The sequence below is a fragment of the Macaca thibetana genome, chromosome 6, assembly GCF_024542745.1.
Source record: "Macaca thibetana thibetana isolate TM-01 chromosome 6, ASM2454274v1, whole genome shotgun sequence".
Lineage (NCBI taxonomy): Eukaryota > Metazoa > Chordata > Mammalia > Primates > Cercopithecidae > Macaca > Macaca thibetana.
In genome coordinates this window covers 5,334,937-5,354,782 of record NC_065583.1, presented here as the reverse complement: position 1 = coordinate 5,354,782, position 19,846 = coordinate 5,334,937, and the positions used below count along the sequence as shown (strand labels likewise).

General features: G+C 42.1%; 1 protein-coding gene across 5 annotated transcripts in view; it reads left to right on the top strand.

The window, feature by feature from the left end:
- The window catches only part of SIMC1 (SUMO interacting motifs containing 1), a 91,510-nt gene that overhangs the window by 65,180 nt on the left and 6,484 nt on the right, over positions 1 to 19,846 (top strand). For 4 of the 5 annotated variants that reach the window (XR_007726299.1, XM_050793162.1, XM_050793161.1 and 1 more), the window contains exons 6-9: positions 6,035 to 6,187; positions 8,063 to 8,191; positions 17,294 to 17,450; positions 17,636 to 17,720. Coding sequence is in view for 3 of the 5 variants with exons in the window: in XM_050793162.1 (XP_050649119.1) it covers positions 6,035 to 6,187; positions 8,063 to 8,191; positions 17,294 to 17,450; positions 17,636 to 17,720 (524 nt within the window). In the remaining 2 variants the exon portion in view is untranslated. Of the gene's footprint in view, positions 1 to 6,034; positions 6,188 to 8,062; positions 8,192 to 9,555; positions 9,708 to 17,293; positions 17,451 to 17,635; positions 17,721 to 19,846 lie in introns of those variants that run through there. The other variant, XR_007726301.1, reaches the window with a different exon arrangement.

The window sequence follows — 19,846 nt, the reverse complement described above, 5'->3', positions numbered from 1 at the left end:
CTCAAAGACATATTTTTAAAAAGAGAGAGAGGCCGGGCGCGGTGGCTCACGCCTGTAATCCCAGCACTTTGGGAGGCCGAAGCGGGCGGATCACAAGGTCAGGAGATCAAGACCACAGTGAAACCCCGTCTCTACTAAAAATACAAAAAATTAGCCAGGCGTGGTGGTGGGCGCCTGTAGTCCCAGCTACTTGGGAGGCTGAGGCAGGAGAATGACATGAACCCGGGAGGCGGAGCTTGCAGTGAGCCAAGATCACGCCACTGCACTCCAGCCTGGGTGACAGAGTGAGACTCCGTCTCAAAAAAAAAAAAAAAGAAAGAGAGAGAGATGATCAGTCTCCATATGACCCCCTCTTAAGGGATTTTCTTTTCTTTCTTTCATTTTGAACTACACATACAAACAGTAGGCTAGTTTCTACAAGACTTCAGAAATACACTTGTCTCCAGGTCCCCTCACCTGCATTTTTGTTTCTCTTTAATTGGTATTTTTAATGTTTACCTCCATATGGCAAAAAAACATGCTTTCAGTGCCGCTTCTTGATTTTTCATCGTTAGCCATTATCTGTTGACTTCTCACATGAAAGATAAGGAGTTTGCTCTTTTTCCTCCCCACATTCCCCATCACACACATATTTCCCAGCCCCTATATCATTAATATCATAATTTTTATATCAGTGTTCAATGTTTCTATTACTATAACTATGTATGCTAGTCAGAATTTTACTAAGTACTAAACCGTGATTGCTTTTCCTTTTATTCATATCTTTTTGTTTTCCCTAAGGTTAATAATTATCCTATTTTTAAGTTTCTTGCTTTCCTTATACATATCAGAATTCAACCCCAAATTCTCTCCTAGTTGACACCCTCCCGAGGGTGTCAAGGTTCTTGGCGTCTTCAACAAAGAATTGGACAAAATGTATAAACAAAGCAAGGAAAAATGAAACAACAAAAGCAGAGATTTATTGAAAACGAAAGCACACTCCACAGGGTGGGAGCAGGCCCAAGCAAGCAACTCAAGAGCCTGGTTACAGAATTTTCTAGGGTTTAAATACCCTCTAGAGGTTTCCCATTGTACTTGATGTACACCCTATGTAAATGAAGTCGTGGCCTGCCATCAGTTTGATTAGTTGTAGGAGGGGCCAGGGTTGCAAAGGGAGAAGCCTCTGGTCCTTTTGGTACTTGGGCATGGAAAATTGGGGTTTTTCTTTTGATTTAGTTCTAGGAATTCAACATGAATTGGCCGTAGGTTCCCTGCCTCCAGACCCTATTTTCCTGCCTCAGTTGGTCTCAATATCCCCTCAAGATATTTATTCACACCGGGTTGTCCTATTAGTTTCTTCTCAAAAATCTGAGGTAGAATGTTTTGATCTCCTTCAGTCTGGATCACTCGTCCTCTTTTCCAGTCTTCATTGTAAATTTGAGAGTCCCCTTTAATGCTTTTCAAGGTTGGATGACTTGTTTGTCCTGTCTTTCTCTTTCATGGCTCATACCTTCATTTAAGGAATCCATTCCTAGTAGCTTTCTAAGAAAGGTGTATGGGAAGTAAAGTTTTTGAGATCTTGTTTGTCTGCAAATGTCTTTATCTTCTCATGCATTGATTGATAATTAGGCTAAGGATATATGATCTGCTTAGAAATAACTTTTCTACAGAACATCAAAGGAAATCTTCCATTGTCTTCTAGCTTCCAGAATTGCTGTTAAGAAATCATAAGTCAGGCCGGGCGCAGTGGCTCAAGCCTGTAATCCCAGCACTTTGGGAGGCCGAGACGGGCGGATCACGAGGTCAGGAGATCGAGACCATCCTGGCGAACACGGTGAAACCCCGTCTCTACTAAAAATACAAAAAACTGGCCAGGCGAGGTGGCGGGTGCCTGTAGTCCCAGCTACTGGGGAGGCTGAGGCAGGAGAATGGCGTGAACCCGGGAGGCGGAGCTTGCAGTGAGCTGAGATCCAGCCACTGCACTCCAGCCTGGGTGACAGAGCAAGACTCCGTCTCAAAAAAAAAAAAAAAAAAAAAAAAAAAAGAAATCATAAGTAGCTGGGTGTGGTGGTTCACGCCTGTAATCCCAGCACTTTGGGAGGCCGAGGTGGGTGGATCACTTTGAGCTCAGGTGTTCAAGACCAGCCTGGGCAACATGGCAAATGCCCATCTCTACCAAAACTACAAAAAATTAGCTGGTGGTAGTGGCACACACCTGTGGTCCCAGCTACTCAGAAGGCTGAGATAGGAGGATCACTTGAGCCTTGGAGGCAGAGGTTGCACTGAGCCGAAATTGTCCCACTGTACTCCAGCCTGGGTGACAGAGCAAGACCCTGTCTTGGAGGGAAAAAAAAAGAAGACATAAGCTATTTTGATTACTGAGTCTTTGTGTGTGCCCTGATTTTTCTCTCTGGAAGTTTATAAAGTTCTCTTTTTGCCAAATGTGCCTGTCCTAGGGTTATACTCATCCATTGTGCTGGGCATTCAGTGGGCCATTTCAGTCTGGAAAAATGTCCTTCATTTCTAATAAACAGGATTTTTCACTTTTGTTATTATCTTTCTAATTTCCCAGAGCTCTTTTATTTTTTTCTCTGTGTCTTCCTTATTAAAATTAATCAATAAGCCAGGCATGGTGGCATGTGCCTGTAGTCCCAGCTACTGGAGAGGTTGAAGCAGGAGGATCGCTTGAGCTCAGGAGTTCAGTGAGCTATGATGGTGCCACTGCACCCCAGCCTGGACAACAGAGCAAGCCCTCATCTCTAAAAAATAATAATAATAGGCTGGGCACAGTGGCTCAGGCCTGTAATCCTAGCACTTTCAGGGGCCAAAGTGGAAAGATCGCTTGAGGCCAGGAGTTCAAGACCAACCTGGGCAACATAGCAAGACCCTGACTCTGCAAAAAATTAATAATATAAACTGTATTCTTATTTTCTTCTTTCCTGGATCTGTATCATCTCATATCTTTGATTTTGCTAATCAGAGTTTTCATTTTTGTTTATTCTCTGTTTCTCTTCTACATAAAGTCTGTTTTCTCCAAGTCGCTTTTTTGGGAGGAAGGAGAAGTGTTTCAGTCTCTTTCCATAGATGTCTGGTAAATGTTGGTAGTCTGTAGTCTACCCATATTTAAAGGTGCGAGACTCAAAAGATAATGGAAGCTGTGAAGACATGAGAGGACTTGTCATTTCTGCACTTCCCTGTAGGTGGAACTGATTTCTCATTTCTTTTTTCTTTTTTTTTTTTTGAGACGAAGTCTCACTCTGTTGCCCAGGCTAGAGTGCAGTGGCGCGATCTCGACTCACTGCAAGCTCTGCCTCCTGGGTTCACGCCATTCTCCTGCCTCAGCCTCCCAAGTAGCTGGGACTACAGGCGCCCGCCACCATGCCCAGCTAATTTTTTGTATTTTTAATAGAGATGGGGTTTCACCGTGTTTGCCAGGATGGTCTCCATCTCCTGACCTCGTGATCCGCCTGCCTCGGCCTCCCAAAGTGCTGGGATTACAGGCATGAGCCACCGTGCCCGGCCCTGATTTCTCATTTCTAAGAAAATTTCTTGAGTCAAGGTCTTTCCTCTTGGGCTGGTTCAGTTTTACAGAGAAGACATCCAACCTCTTACATGAAGGATGAAGACAGGATGCCAAGGTGTTGGAAGACATGTGTGAGAAGATGGCAAGGGTCTCTGCATTCAGCATGCATATGTTCCTTTAGTGCCCCATTTGCTTCAGTGTCTGCTTCCAAGCCATGCCTGGTATCCCAGTCCAGAGACCATCTGGTTTACCTCTCCACAAAGTTAACTTGTAGTCTGCAGGACTGGGGAAGATCTAGAGGTCTAAAAATTTCTTTTTTTTTTTTTTTTTTTTTTTTTTTGAGACGGAGTCTCGCTCTGTCGCCCAGGCTGGAGTGCAGTGGCCGGATCTCAGCTCACTGCAAGCTCCGCCTTGCGGGTTCCCGCCATTCTCCTGCCTCAGCCTCCCGAGTAGCTGGGACCACAGGCGCCGCCACCTCGCCCGGCTAATTTTTTGTGTTTTTAGTAGAGACGGGGTTTCGCCGTGTTAGCCAGGATGGTCTCGATCTCCTGACCTTGTGATCCGCCCGTCTTGGCCTCCCAAAGTGCTGGGATTACAGGCTTGAGCCACCGCGCCCGGCCTAAAAATTTCTTAAACAGCTTTCAAGCCATCCTTTTTTTTTTTTTTTTTTTTTGTGAGGTGGAGTCTGACTCTGGTTGCCCAAGGCTGGAGTGTGGCAGCCCAATCACAGCTCACTGCAGCTTTGACCTCCATGGGGTCAGGTGATCCTCCCACCTCAGCCTCTTGGGTAGCTGGGACTACTGGCATGCACCACCACGCCTTGCTAATTTTTTGTATTTTTAGTAGAAACAGGTTTTCACCATGTTTCCCAGGCTGGTCTCAAACCCTTGGACTCAAGCAATCTGCCCACCTCAGCTTCCCAAAGTGCTGGGATTGCAAGAGTGAGCCACCATGCCTGGCCACCTCCTACTTATTTCAGTTTACCTCTCTTTCACTGTCACTTCAGAGAAACCTGGTGCTGCCGCTTACAGAGCTTATTGAAGTTGTTTTTTGTTTTTTTTTTAAGTAAATAGGATTAAATAGGATAGCTCTTCTCTGCTGCTGGCTTAGGATTCAGCTTTCTCAATTCCACTAAGTCAATTAAAATGTATTCCTTTGCCTCATTCATAGGCTTGGATTAAACATCATCTTTTAAAAAAATGGCACAGTGGCTTTATTTGCTTAGTTAATTGGTTGCCTTTAATTTTGTAATCGGCATCTCTCAACCTACTCCCAAATCAAAGACTAAGCCCTTAACAGTTACCTCACCCCTCATCCATCAGCCTGAGCAACATAGCAAGAACCCATCTCCACACCCCTTCTCACTCACCTTGCACCCGAGGTGATCATCATTCTGCATGGTCATCATTTCATTTCTTTGCTTTCTGTGTAGTTTTATTGCATATACATATATTCCTATAAAATATTTTTTTACTTTAGTTCCTTTAGGTCTATATTAAAAGGTATCATGCTGTATGTAATCTACTGAGACTTTTATTTTTCACTTACTATTTTATAGTACCAAGACTTGTCCATATTGTTGCCTGTCACTGTAGTTTATTCATATTGACTACTATGTAATATTCTATGAATATCCTTCATTTGCCTTCCACCTTTCAAAATTTCACTGCTATCATCTTCTCTCCTCTTCTCTTCGTCCTTGTAGATATTTTTCAAAAGTTATTTATTATAATATTAGTGGGGTTTTGGAGGAAACAAAATTAGGTGTGTATATTCAATCTACTATTTTTACCTAGGTTACCTAAGTGATCATGAAAAGTAGTTTTGACTATATGAGATGTTTTTACCTTACTAACTTATAGAGCCTCAGCCCTGTATAAAGTATGATTCCACTGCACACACTGTAAACCTTAGTTGTTAACATTAATAGGTGACAATAATATAGAACTGGCAAGGACTTCTATGGTCATCCAGTCCAACTTTCCACTTGGTTTAGAAATGCTCCGGGTCAGGAAGGCACAGATAGTACTGTTTGACCCTGGAGTTACTTTTGAATACTTATAAATACTTATAACTCAAAGAAAGATGTTGATATTTTAGTTAGCTTTTTTTTTTTTTTTTTTTTTTTTTTTTTTTTTTTTGTAGAGATGGGTTCTTGCTATGTTGCTCAGGCTGGTCTCAAACTCTTGGTCTCAAAAGATCCTCCCACCTGGGCTTCCCAAAGTGCTGGGATTACAAGCATCAGCCACCATTCCTGGCCTTTCGTCGGGTTTTATAGCCCTACTGCAGTTAAATGTGATGTTTTTGTTAGACTTGTTTAATTATTGAAAATAGCCGAAGGGCCTTTTTGTTGCCTGTAGGGAAATCCAGGGATCTCGGGGCCCAGGTTAAGGCTGTGGTTCTGAGCACCATAAATACAGCAGACATTGAAACCTTCTCTCTATTTATTTATTTATTTATTTATTTATTTATTTATTTATTTTCTGCACAGGAAAGAAAGAATAAACCTTTTCTTTCTTTTTTCCATTGCAGGGATGTTATCAAGTGGCTGGTCAAAGCAGTAACTGCAGATGGATTGACTCAGCCCCCAAATGGAAATCAAATGTCTTCAGGAACGGGAATCTTGAGGGCCGGCGGTAGCCACCCTCCTTCCCAGCCCAACCTGACAAAGAACACCAATCAGCTGTAAGGGGCAGGCAGTTATCTTTCCTGGGGTTTAGCATTTTAGAGAACAGCACCAATCCCTAAGAGCAGCTTCCCCCAAATTAACAAGATCTTAGAACATAGCTGATGCTTATTCAAGACTTAGTTTAACTAAAGGCTAATTTTCTAATTTAAAAGGTGGAACAAAACCAGGTGCTTTCACCCCTAGAATGAACAGGACTTCACAAAGTGATTACGAAGTCACAACGCAGACACAAAACAAATGCTAGAGAACACTGCCCTTCATTTCCTGCATTTCAGGAGACAGTAAAGGGTTACAGCTGCTCATCACTTTAGGTATCTGTTGCCATAGAGAAGGAGCGGTGTGTAGTGCGAGTTTTGTTAACTTCGAGTCCTCAAGGACCTGGCTTTCTCTCCCCAGGTCCCGGGAGGAAAATAGCAGTTCAGCCTGCAGGTTCCAACACACGAAGGCAGGTCTCATCACCACAGACTGAACTGGAAAGAAATTCATGGCATTTCTTTTATGGAGTTGAGAGTGGCCTTGGCATTTTTTGAGAGATGCCAGGATATTAGGGGCTGGAGCTACCCTTGCACAAGTAACCCAGTATTCCATGTCAATCATATTGTTAAAAGCCAGTCACACTGGACATTTCAAATACATTTGTGTCTGAATTCACAATGTTATATTATAATCTGGTTGCACCAACCTGATTTTTATGGAAGGCCTACAAGTTTAAATTGTTTCCTAAATTATAAATAATTATAACTAATTTAGGAAACAATTCTAAAGGGGAATGTTTTGGAACAATGAAGCATTTGGGCAGATTGAGGAAGGCCCTAAAGTGGCATTCTCCCACAGGGGCCACATAGAGACCCAAGAGGGAGGTGGACACTGTTCCTTCAATGGAAGCTAATATCAAATAATCATCATCATAATAAATGTTTATAAATACATGTTAGTAGAAGTAACAATAGGGTCCCCTAAAAGTCAATTTTGTTATGATCTTAACAACAATAATAGGTTGCTACCACTTATCACTAGAGTCCCTATCTGTGAGATATTTTATGTAGCACTCACAAGTTTACAAAGTAGATTATATTATTGCTCACCCTTTTTATACATGAGAACACTTGGACTCAGAGCAGTTTAGTAACTTGTCAAAGGTTGAACAGCTTATTATCGTTGTAGAGACAGAAGCTGAGGCTAGAGCTCCTGATCTGGCCCACCTATTGTGTTGCTAGCTGCAGATTTTCTTAAAGTAAAGCCATTCTTCCATCACAAATAACACGTTAGAAAAGGCTGATGTCAGGCCAGGCTCACCTTTCTGAGAGGTTGCCCAGACACCTAATGCCACAGCAGGCTGGCTGTCTCCCACAGTTAGATCTAATAAGAAAGAAGGTCAGGTTCCACCAGGGGAGGTTCTGAGACTGATCTTAGTAAGAAACTATTGTAAAGGAAACAGTAACAGGAGAAAACATGTATTTGCCATACAGTTTTCTCCTGTATCAAAGAAATTTAAATCATTTTAAGTCACTCTGGACCTGTTTCTTCATCTGCAAAATAGGGAAGTTAGAGATCAGATGATCCTTATAGTTCTCTAGATCCTTAAGGTTGTGTGGTTCTATTTTTGAATTTAAAAGCAGCTTGCTTTTACAGCTCAACCCCAGGTTCTGAGAGGTTCAGATAGTATGTTCTGGCAAAAGGGATTCAGGTAGGTGAAATTGCTAAATAAAAGCATGCTGATGGCTTGAGTAGTTCTCCCTGACCTTGTGTGTGCTTTATAAGTCCTTTAGTAGTCTCTACTCTCGATGTACACTGGTGGGGACTCCTCCCAGCCACAGAGTGGCTCCTTGCCAGACCCTCACACTCATATGTGTCCTATGTTCTGGACTCAGGATTGTGTGCCAGCTTCAGAGGATGCTCTCCATAGCCGTAGAGGTGGACAGGACCCCCACCTGCAGCTCCAATAAAATTGCTGAGATGATGTTTGGGTTTGTGCTGGACATTCCTGAGAGGAGCCAAAGGTGAGTCTTAGTTTTATTGGGGAGAGCGGTTATTTAAAAAAGAAAAAGAAACCTCTTGGAAATCATTTTTATTAAATTAACTTTTCTATCTATGTTACCTGTCAGGAACAGAATTTTACAAAAGAAAATTCCAAACTAATTAAGATAGGAAGACAATAGTAGAAGGATTATTCTCATGTCTTTAACTTTTGGAAAGGAGGTTCTCAACTAATTATTATTATTTACAACTGAGATATAATTTCTGGGGAAGAGGCACAGTACCCTAAATGGAGCCTAAATTTTCTAACCTTATCAATTTGCCTAACAGTTTTACTCTTCTGTCAATATTTAACTGTTAAGGCTGGGTGCAGTGACTCACGCCTGTAATCCCAGCACTTTGGGAGGCCTAGGCGGGCAGATCACCTGAGGTCAGGAGTTCAAGACCAGCCTTGGCCAACATAGTGAAACCCTGTCTCTACTAAAAATACAAAAATTAGTTGGGCGTGGTAGTGCACACCTGTAATCTCAGCTACTCGGGAGGCTGAGACACAAGAATCACCTGAACCAGGAGGTGGAGGATGCAGTGAGCTGAGATCGCTCCACTGCACTCCAGCCTGGGTGACAGAGTGAGACTCCATCTCAAAAAAAATAAAAATAAAGGGCGGCTGCGGTGGCTTACACTTGTAATCCTAGCACTTTGGGAGGCCGAGGTGGGCGGATCATGAGGTCAGGAGATTGAGACCATCCTGGCTAACACAGTGAAACCCCGTCTCTACTAAAAATACAAAAAAAAAAATTAGCTGGATATGGTGGTGGATGCCTGTAGTCCCAGCTACTCTGGAGGCTGAGGCAGGAGAATGGCACGAACCCTGGAGGCGGAGCTTGCAGTGAGCTGAGATTGCACCACTGCACTCCAGCCTGGGCGACAAAGTGAGACTCCGTCTCAATAAATAAATAAATAAATTTATTTATTTAACTGTTAAGCCCTGCCTGCTTCTCTGATCTTTATCCATAGGCCTGGCGTAAGTGTTCACTAAAGGTTTGGTGAGTGAATGAAATAGATATATCCAATATTAGGGGAACTAGAGGTGACCCAAGAAAGAAAAGAGCTGGACCTGTAGAATGACCCCAGATAGTAAGAATTAGGAATTCAGTTTCTCTAAGCATGAATTAGTGAAGTATTTCGTTAGGAAGGGATAAAGAAATGGTTTTTGGCTAAAACCAATGATTCCTTCCTTGAGCCAGTAATTTTAAAATCCAGAGGAAAAAAAATAAACTGGAATGAATATTAATTCATGAACAATTGCTGGTATAGGAAATAAGTATAAGAGAGTCATTGTGTAGTGGTGACCCTTAGGGAAATTATGGTATATGTTTGTCTGCAGTTCATCTCCATCAGCTCCATGACTGCTTCCTATCTCGGTCCCTAAACACCCAGCTGGCAACCAAGACAACTATTGTGCAGCTCTGGTTTCTTCTATTACAAGAAAATGTCATACCAAATAGTACTGTAATAGGACTTAATTAAAATACTCTGGTAAGATTAAGACATTTACTGAGCCTCTACAATGTGCCAATCATTGTCACATTATCTCATTTGTTTTCTGGGGTTTTTTTTTCCTGTTTTTTTCTTTTTTTAATTTAGAAACAGGGTCTTGCTATGTTGCCCATGCTAGTTTTGAACTCCTACGCTCAAGCAATCCTCCTGCCTCAGCCTCCCAAAGTCTGGGATTACAGGCATGAGCCACCACACCCAACCTTATTTATTTTTCTTATAATGTTATCCCTATTTATTTATTTATTTGTTTTGAGACAGAGTCTGACTCAGTCACCCAGGCTGGAGTACAGTGGTGGGATCTCAGCTCACTTCAATCTTCACCTCCTGGGTTCAAGCGATTCTCCTGCCTTAGCCTCCTGAGTGGCTGGGATTATAGGTACACACCCCCATACCAAGCTAATTTGTGTATGTTTAGTAGAGATGGGGTTTCACCATGTTGGCCAGGCTAGTCTCAAACTCCTGACCTCAGGTGACCCGCCCACCTCAGCCTCCCAAAGTGCTGGGATTACAGGCATAAACCACAACACCTGGCAATGTTACCTCTATTTAATGAATAAGAAAAGCATTCAAAGAGGTGGAGTTAACTAGCTTAAGTTTATGTAGCTAATCAGGTTCAGAATCCAAATTTAAACCCAGGGCTGCTTAATCCCAAATTCAGTATTCAAAGGAGGCAGTATGTTGTAGTAGTCAGACAGAAGAAAGTGCACATGAATACCATGCTTGCTCTAACACTTTGTCAGGAGTATTTCATTTGGGTCCAATTCCTCTACTATCCATTCATATAAGCCCAGATGCTGGTAAGAAATGGAAAAGCTAAGGAATGGGTAACAAAAACGAATTAGGAATTAAAACAGATGAACATGATTTATACAAAATCTGGCCCTACTTTAAAATTCTCTCAGAAGGGGCAAATTGGCCACTCACTCAAATTATACTAAAAGATACTTTACTTGGCCTTTACCTTTATTTATTTTAATTTTCTAAAGATTAAGTATAATTTACATACAATTAAATTATGTAAACTAACTTGCATACATACCATCCAGCGAGTCTTGACAAATGCATATAGCTTCTTGACCTATCATTTTCCAATTGCTCATTAGTAGTGTATAGAAACCCTGCAACCTTAATAAATTAACTTATCCTAGTAGGATTTTTGTTTGTTTTCCTTAGGATTTTCTACATACACAATCACGTTGTCTAAAAATACAGTTAACCTTATCCTTCCCAATCTGTGTATGCTTTTGCTTTCTTTTTCTTGCCTTATTGCATAGGCTAGTATCTCCAGGAAAATGTTGGAGAAGCAGTGAGAGTAGACATTATGGCCCCATTCCTGACCGTAGGGTGAAAACATCCAGTTTTTGACTATTAAGTGTGACGTTAGCTATAAATGTTTCATAGGTGCCCTTTGTCAGATTGAGGGAGCTTCCTTCCACTTCTAGTTTATTATTTTTATGAAGAATGAGTATTGACATTTGCCAAATATCTTGTTTCCTTCTATTGAGATAATCATAGTTTTTCTTCTTTATTCTGTTGATGTGGTATGTTACACTGATTAATTTACTCATATTAAGCCAACCTTGCATTCCTGGAATAAAAACCCTACTTGGTTGTGATGTTATCCTTCTTATATATTGATGGATTCCAGTTGCTAATATTTCATTAAGGGTTTTTGCATCAATGTTTACAAGGGATATTGATCTGTAATTTTATTTTTCTGTAATGTTTAATGTTTTCCATAATGTTTCTTTATGCATATTGAAAGAAGATAAGTTGGCCAGGCTGGTCTCGAACTCCTGACCTCAGGTGATCTGCCCACCTCAGCCTCCCAAAACGCTGGTGTGAGCCACCACACGCAGCCTTCTATGAACTGAATTCTAAGATAAGTTTAAAAAGCAAAATACAAGAGTATGTATATTAAATATACATATCTTTTTGTAAAAAAGGATAAATTAAAAATACACACAATTCTGATCATTTGTTTAAAAAAGAAACAAAGTTAAGGTAAGCCACAGACTAATAAAATTGCTTACATATAGAGAATGGGTGGGAATAGGATAAAAAGGAGAAAAGGTACTGGACTGGGTGGTAATGATGGCAGTGGTGGTAGTGGTAAACACTTCCCTGAATATGCCTTTTTGTGTGCCTATAAACACTTCTTAGAGTCATGTTAAACCACTTACTCCTGAGATTGCACATTTTTTATGTGAAAAATCAGACCTTGGCAATGACCTTGAGCAGTAGGATACAAATAACTCTCACAAGCTTAGCGTTCCAATAATGGAACACTGGGCATAAATTAAATGTTTTACATACTCAAAAAAAATCAAGTTCACAGGGTACCAAAAATGGAATACAAACAGAAACAAGTTAACCTAACTGTACTTTAATAAAATAAAGCAGAGCTAGCATGGTGGCATGCACCCACAGTCCCAGCTACTCAGGAGGCTCAGGTAGGTGGATCACTTGAGCGCAGGAGTATGAGGCCAGCCTGGGCAACACAGCAAAATCCTGTTGGTAATTAATCAATAAAAATGGGGTAAGGGGTGGAGTGACAAGCCCAGGTAACTTTTTTTTAACTTTTTATTTTTATTTTATTTTAAATAATTGTAGATTCACAGGAAATTGCAAAACCTTTTACAAGTACTGTGTGTCCTTTACACTGTTCTCCCCCAAATACAAGGAGAACTGTAACTATAGTACAATATCACAAATAGGAAATTTACATTGGTACAATCCAGGACTTTATTCAGTTCTACCCATTCTCATGCAGTCATTTGTGTGAAGCTCTCTCTTTTTAGTTCTATTACATGTGTAGATTTATATAACCATCACTGCAGTCAAGATGTACAACTGTTCCATCATCACAAGGATTCCTTGTGCTACCCTTTTATAGCCACAATCATCCATCCTCCCCAGCTACTGGCAAACACTAATCTGTTCTCTGTCTGTGTCAAAGTCACTTAAAACACAATATTTGGACTAAATGTCATAATGGTAAAGACAAAATGAACTCTAGTTAGTAGGTTTCTTTTTTGCAGAGATATAGATAAACAATTCAAAAACTATTTTATGTGTATTCTAGGATTAAACATATAAATATATTGTGGATGCTGAGAACCAGGTTTCTCACTGTCAGAGAAAAGAGTTACACATATGAAAAGGGGAAAGGATAGAATGAACTTTGTGGTACTGGATTGGAATTGGAGGTATCAGTATGAACTCATGGTTTCTAATAAATATAGAGAGATATAGGAATAGATGTAGATGTGTGAGGGCTTATTTACATACATACATACATACATACATACCTAGATATATATTTTTTTTTTCTTTTTTTTTTTTTGAGATGGAGTCTCACTCTGTCTACCAGGCTGGAGTGCAGTGGCGCGATCTCAGCTCACTGCAAGCTCCGCCTCCCAGGTTCACGCCGTTCTGCCTCAGCCTCCCGAGTACCACGCCCGGCTAATTTTTTGTATTTTTAGTAGAGACGGAGTTTCACTGTGTTAGCCAGGATGGTCTCGATCTCCTGACCTCATGATCCACCCGCCTCGGCCTCCCAAAGTGCTGGGATTACAGGCGTGAGCCACCGTGCCTGGCCTATTTACATATATTATATATACACATACGTATGTGTGTATTCATACATATGTTTCCTACCTCTGCCCACTGAGAAAGCATAGAAGCAATTATATCTTAGTAGTAGTGGAGCACACCTCATACCCAGATTTTTGTTTTTAAATTCCAATTTACATGAAAGGGAACCAGGGCCAGGTGTGGTGGCTCACACCTGTAATCCCAGCACTTTGGGAGGCCAAGGTGGGCAGATCACTTGAGGTCAGCAGTTAAAGACCACCCTGGCCAACATGGTGTAACCCTGTCTCTACTAAAAATAAAAAAATTAGCTGGGCGTGGTGGCATACACCTGTTATCTCAGCTACTTGGGAGACTGAGGCAGGAGAATCACTTGAAACCAGGAGGTGGAGGTTGTGGTGAGCCGAGATCGCGCCACTCCACTCCAGCCTGAGCAACAGAGCAAGTCTCCATCTCAAAAAAAAAGGGAACCAGAATTAGCTTGGCGTCGTGACACACACCTGTAATCCCAGCTACTTGGGAAGCTGAGGCAGGAGAATCACTTGAACACTGGAGGTAGAGGTTGCAGTGAGCCAAGCACCACTGCTCTCCAGCCTGGGCTACGGAGCAAGACTCCATCTCAAAAATAAAAATAAAAAGAATGATATAAATGGAATCATTTGGTATGTAACCTTTTGGGACTGGCTTTCTTCACTGAGCATAATTCCCTGGTGATTCATCCAGGTTGTGGGGATTTTTTGGTGTTTTGTTTTGTTTTGTTTGAGACAGGGTCTCACTCTGTCCCCCAGACTGGAGTGCAGTGGTGCAATCTAAGCTCACCACAACCTCCACCTCCCAGGTTCAAGTGATTCTCCTGCCTTACCCTCCTGAGTAGCTGAGATTACAGGTGTGTACCACCACGCCCAGTTAAGTTTTTGTATTTGTAGTAGAAACGGGGTTTCGCTGTGTTGGCCAGGCTGGTCTTGAACTCCTGACCTCAGTTGATTCGCCCACCTTGGCCTCCCAAAGTGCTGGGATTACAGGTGTGAGCCACCGCACCTGGCCTAAATATATATTTTTAATTTTTTTTTCTTTTTGCCCTAACCTCTCTTATCTTCTGGGAATCTAAGTGTACATATAGATCTGTTCCACAGATCACTGAGGCTCTATGTTTTCTATTGCTGTTTAGTTTCATTTATTTTGTTTTCTCTCTCCCTCTCTCTTTCTCAATAGTCTTTAAAATCTCTGTTCCTTTTATTCCCCCAGTGCCCAATCTGCTGTTAAGTCCATTATTGTATTTTTAGAATCTAGAGTTGACATTTGGTTCCTTTTTGTTCTTTTTGCTGCCGGTCTTCATCTAGTCACTCATTATGTACATCTTAATTTACTTGCTTGCTTTTGAAAATCTTGAACATAGTTATAATAGTTGTCTAAAAGCCCCTCGCAACTAATTCCAGTGTTTGTATCACCTCCTGGTGTTTCTGTGGACATTTGCTCCTGGTTATGAATTACATCTTCCTGCTTTTTTTACTTGTCTGGTAATTTTTATTGTGTGCTGGACATTGTGGGCACTACATTGTTGAGAGTCTGGATTTTGCTCTCTTTCTTTAAAGAGTATTGACTTTTATTCTGGCAGGCAGTTAATTTGCTGGCAGATTAGCTTTCTCCTGTTGAGGCTTGTTTCTAGGATTTGTGAGGATGGTTCCACAGCAGCCCTTATTAAGGAGCTACATTCTTGAGGCTTAGTCTTTCTGGGGTCTCAATTGAATGTCCAGGATATTCCGTGAGATCTCTCCACACTGACTCCTTGAAACACCAGTATCTTTCAGCACTCTGAGATCTCCAAAATTCCCAGTCAGCTTGCAGCCCCCCAGTAGCTGTTCTCCACCAGGCTTTTGGGGCTTCCCCATTCCCTTACACACATTTCCTGAGCACCCTCTTCTCTGACACAAGTTCCAGACACCTCAGCTGTCCTAAACTCCAGTCTCTGTTTTGCCTGCCCAAGAAGCCCACTGTCTTCTATTTTGGACCCACACCTTCCTCTGCCTTCATTAGAAAGTGCCCCCAGCAAGAAATCTGAGGTAGATGAAGTTTGCCACCTTTGTTTCCCTTCTCTCAAGAATCGCAGTCCTGCCGGGCACAGTGGCTCATTCATATAATCCTAGCATTTTGGGAGGCAGTGGGGGTGGATCACCTAAGGTCAGGAGTTCGAGAGCAGCCTGGCCGACATGGTGAAACACGTCTCTACTAAAAATACAAAAATTAGCTGGGCATGGTTGTGGGCGCCTGTAATCCCAGCTGCTCAGGAGGCTGAGGTAGGAGAATTGCTTGAACCTGGGGATTGGGGGCAGAGGTTGCAGTGAGCTGAGATCAGGCCACTTCACTCCAGCCTGGGCAAAAGAGCAAAACTCTGTCTCAAAAAAAAAAAAATCGCAGTCCTTTGTAGGAAGTTCTCCAGTGCCTGAAAATGGTTGTTTTCTGTATTTTCTCTGGGTGACAGAAAGGAAAGTCCAAAACAGTTACTGTGTTGAGGCTGGATCTAGATGTTGGCCTTTCTTTTTCCTTTGTATCTTTTTCTTTGAGATGGAGTCTGGCTGTGTTGACCAGGCTGGAGTGCAGTGGTGCGATCTCGGCTCACTGCAACCTCTGCCTCCTGGGTTGAAGCGATTCTCCTGCCTCAGCCTCCCAAGTAGCTGGGACTACAGGCACACACTGCCACGCCTGGCTAATTTTTTGTATTTTAGTAGAGACGGGGTATCACCGTTGTTGCCCAGGCTGGTCTCGAACTCCTGAGTTCAAGCAGTCCACCCGCCTCGGCCTCCCAAAGTGCTAGGACTACAGGCGTGAGCCACTGTGCCTGGCTTTGTTTTTAAATTTTTAATTTGAATTGCTATAGGTAATTCTATCTACAGTTCCTAGTGTGTTGAATATATTGAAATTGTGTCCTTATCCTTTGTAGATCTCTGAGTTTACCATCTGCAGATTATAAAGCAAGCCCTGGCATAAAAATTAGAAGAGAAAATAGTTTCAGATAAAAAAATATTATGGCCAGGCACAGTGGCTCATGCCTGTAATCCCAACACTTTGGGAAGCCAGCGTGGGAAGATTGTTTAAGGCCAGCCCTGACAACGTAGTGAGACCCCATCTCTACAAAAACATAATTAGCCGGGACAGTGGCATACTCCTGTAGTTCTAGCTACTTGGGAGGCTGAGGTCAGAGGATCACTTTGAACCCAAGAGATTGAGGCTGCAGCGTGTGATGATCACACCACTGCACTCCAGCCTGGGTGACAGAGTGAGACTTGTCAGAAAGGTGGGGTGTGGGGTGAGGGATGAAGGGAGGGAGAGGGAGGGAGGAAGGGAGCGGTGGGCGGAGGGAGGGAGGGAGAGAGAGAGAAGAGAGAGAGAAAGAAATACCTCCTGCCTTGAGCCTTTTTTGCCCCTCCTAGAACACTCTCACCAGTGCTTCTGCCTCCATAGGAAGGCCACTTCCAGTCCCCTGACCAAATGTGCTCTCTCTTCTGTGTATCTCTGGAGCACCACTAGCACTTTGCGTACGAGCACACTTGCCCTGAACGTTTTTAAGTTCCTTTTGCGTACCCCTTGCCCCTGTTTAACTATCAGCTTTTTGAGAGTGGTTCCCTCTTTTATTTATCTTAGTATTCCTTGTTGTGCCAAATAGTATTTGGCACATCATAGGCATTCAGAAATATTCTCATGATGAATTCTCATAGTTACAATGTGTAGTAATTATTTTTAATGTATCCTAAACTTGTCTCTGTCAAATGTGAAAGACTTTCCTGATTCTAGCCGTTGCTAGTCCAACAAACCCATTTCTACCCTTTCCACAGGTTTTGTGATTCTGTAGGCCTCCATGGTATTCCTTCTTAACTGTCTTTTTTAGGACAAATGTTGTACATTCAGGGTGAATCGTGGCTTATGTTCTTTAAAGCACAGTTGTGGTTAACTCCGTCTTCCTCTTCTCCACACAGAGAGATGTTCTTTACCACCATGGAAAGCCACCTTCTGCGCTGCAAAGTGTTAGAGATCATATTCCTCCACAGCTGCGAGACACCCACCCGCCTGCCTCTGTCTCTGGCTCAGGCCCTCTACTTTCTGAATAATTCTACGTCACTGCTCAAGTGTCAGGTACATTTTTCCCTGCTCAATTTCAGACCTAGAGCACCTTTCTTTGCTCTAAAGCCGAACCCTTCCCATAGGATTTTAGCTTAAAACACAACTGTTTGAGCATTCTGTGAAGGTGAATTGAAAACTGTACAAAAATTTTAACTGGGGAAGGCATTTATTATCAATCAATTTTACTATCTCTACAGTCAGATAAAAGCCAGTGGCAGACTTGGGACGAATTGGTTGAGCATCTGCAGTTTCTGTTGTCCAGTTATCAACATGTTTTAAGAGGTAAGGAGCGTTTATTCACAAATGGAGTTGTGGGATGTCTCAGTGGGCATTTGTATTAATCATAACTACACAGGAGATTCTAATTTGTTGACATTGTTCCTTGGTTGTATGTAACTTATTATAAGGGATAAGAAATGACATAGCTGGAGTCACCACTGTGAAAAAGAATTCACATATTCTTGTTATGGCCGACAATTCATGGTCCTCATAGTTGTAAGGTTGTGTAGGTAAGCAGAAGTCATCAGAACCTCCAGCCTGGCCAACATGGGGAAATCCTGTCTCTACTAAAAATACAAAAATTAGCGAGGCGTGGTGGTGCACGCCTGTACTCCCAGCTACTCAGGAGGTTGAAGCAGGAGAATCGCTTGAACCCGGGAGGCAGAGGTTGCAGTGAGCCAAGATCATGCCACTGTATTCCAGCCTGGGCAACAGAGTGAGACCCTGTCTCAAGGGAAAAAAAAAAAAACAGAGAAGTCATCAGAACCTGAGAAGGAGTCAGGAATGACCTGAAGACCCCTGGCATCCTCCCTTGGCCTGTCACTGCAGCATCTTTGCTCAATGACTGTGGACATTGTAAACATTGTGAACATCTGTCAATACGATGTAAGTACAGAGCAAATCAGGAGCAAGGTGAACATGTACATCTTGCAGAAGATGTAAGATACCCTAAGTCTATGAAAGTGGCTCTTCAGAGCTGCTCAGGTCACGGGTGAAGCCAGTGACCAATGACGATGTAGGAGAGTTAGACCAGGTAACCCTCAGAAAGTAAATGTTGACCAGGATAATGATACAATAGCTGCTTCAAATGAGAATGATTTTATTAGCCAAGGATTAATGAGGCCTGTGGGAAAACTGAAGAACTGATGAATTATTAATTACTAGAGAAAAACTAGTAACTTGCTAGGGGAGAAACCTGGCATTTTTCCTGGATGTGATTGACGGAGAAGGATGTATCATAATGTATGTAATGTTCTTGCCAAAAGTTTATGACCGCGATCCAGTGGCCAGTACACTTCAGACAAAACCAGATTGAGTGACCTTTTATAAAATAACTGACCTGTACTTTTTTAAAGTGCTAGTGTCTTAAAAACAAAGACAGACTGAGATACTCTTCCATATTTAAGAGAAACTAAAGCACATAAATACTAAATGCAGTGCATGACCCTAGGCTGGATCCTGAACAGGAGAAAAGAAATCATAAATGGGGAGACAAGAGTTTCCCAGAAAGAAGGAACAGCATGTCCTAGAGCCTTGAGGCAAGAAGTTGCTTAGTGTGAGTCCAAGGAACATAGAACAAACTAGCAGGGCAAGGCTATAGTACATTGTTCGGACAATTGGTAAAACTTTAATAGATTAGATAACAGTATTGTGTGGATACTGAATTCCCTATTTTTGATAATCATACTGGATTGTGATAGTAAATATCCTTGGCCTCAGGAAATCCATACTGAAGTACTGAGGGTAGAGGGCACAGTGTCTGCAACTTATTCCCAAATAGTAAGCGACAAAAGTGTATAAGTGAAGTGCACATGCCCATGATCATATTGAGATTTATTTTAACTCAGTAATGGCATTTGAGAAGGTAAGATAGCCCTCAGACCCTCTTAGGCCAGGAATTGACAAAGCTGTTGTAGAGACGTTTAAAAAAAAAAAAAAAGTTCTGGATTTAAGACAGAAAGTCTGAGTTTAAATCCCCGCTTCACCATTTACTCCGTGTTGGGCAGCTAACTGTCTCTAGGCCTCGGTTTCTTCCTTCTGTAGAATGGGGATGATAGTATGTAACTTGCAAGGATTATTCTTGAGTGTGAAAAAAGTATTAAGTGTTTAATCTTTATTGAATCTGTCTTCCTGTGTTCCTGGGCAGAGGTAGGCTAAGGGTCTTCTCTGTGTTTCAGACTCTTGTAACTAACACTTAAAAGAGTACATTGTCGGCCAGGCATGGTGGCTCACGCCTGTAATCCCAGCACTTTGGGAGGCTGAGGTGGACAAATCACAAGGTCAGGAGTTCAAGACCAGCCTGACCAAGATGGTGAAACCCTGTCTCTACTAAAAATACAAAAAATTAGCTGGGCATAGTGGTGGGGTCCTGTAATCCCAGCTACTCAGGAGGCTGAGGCAGGAGAATA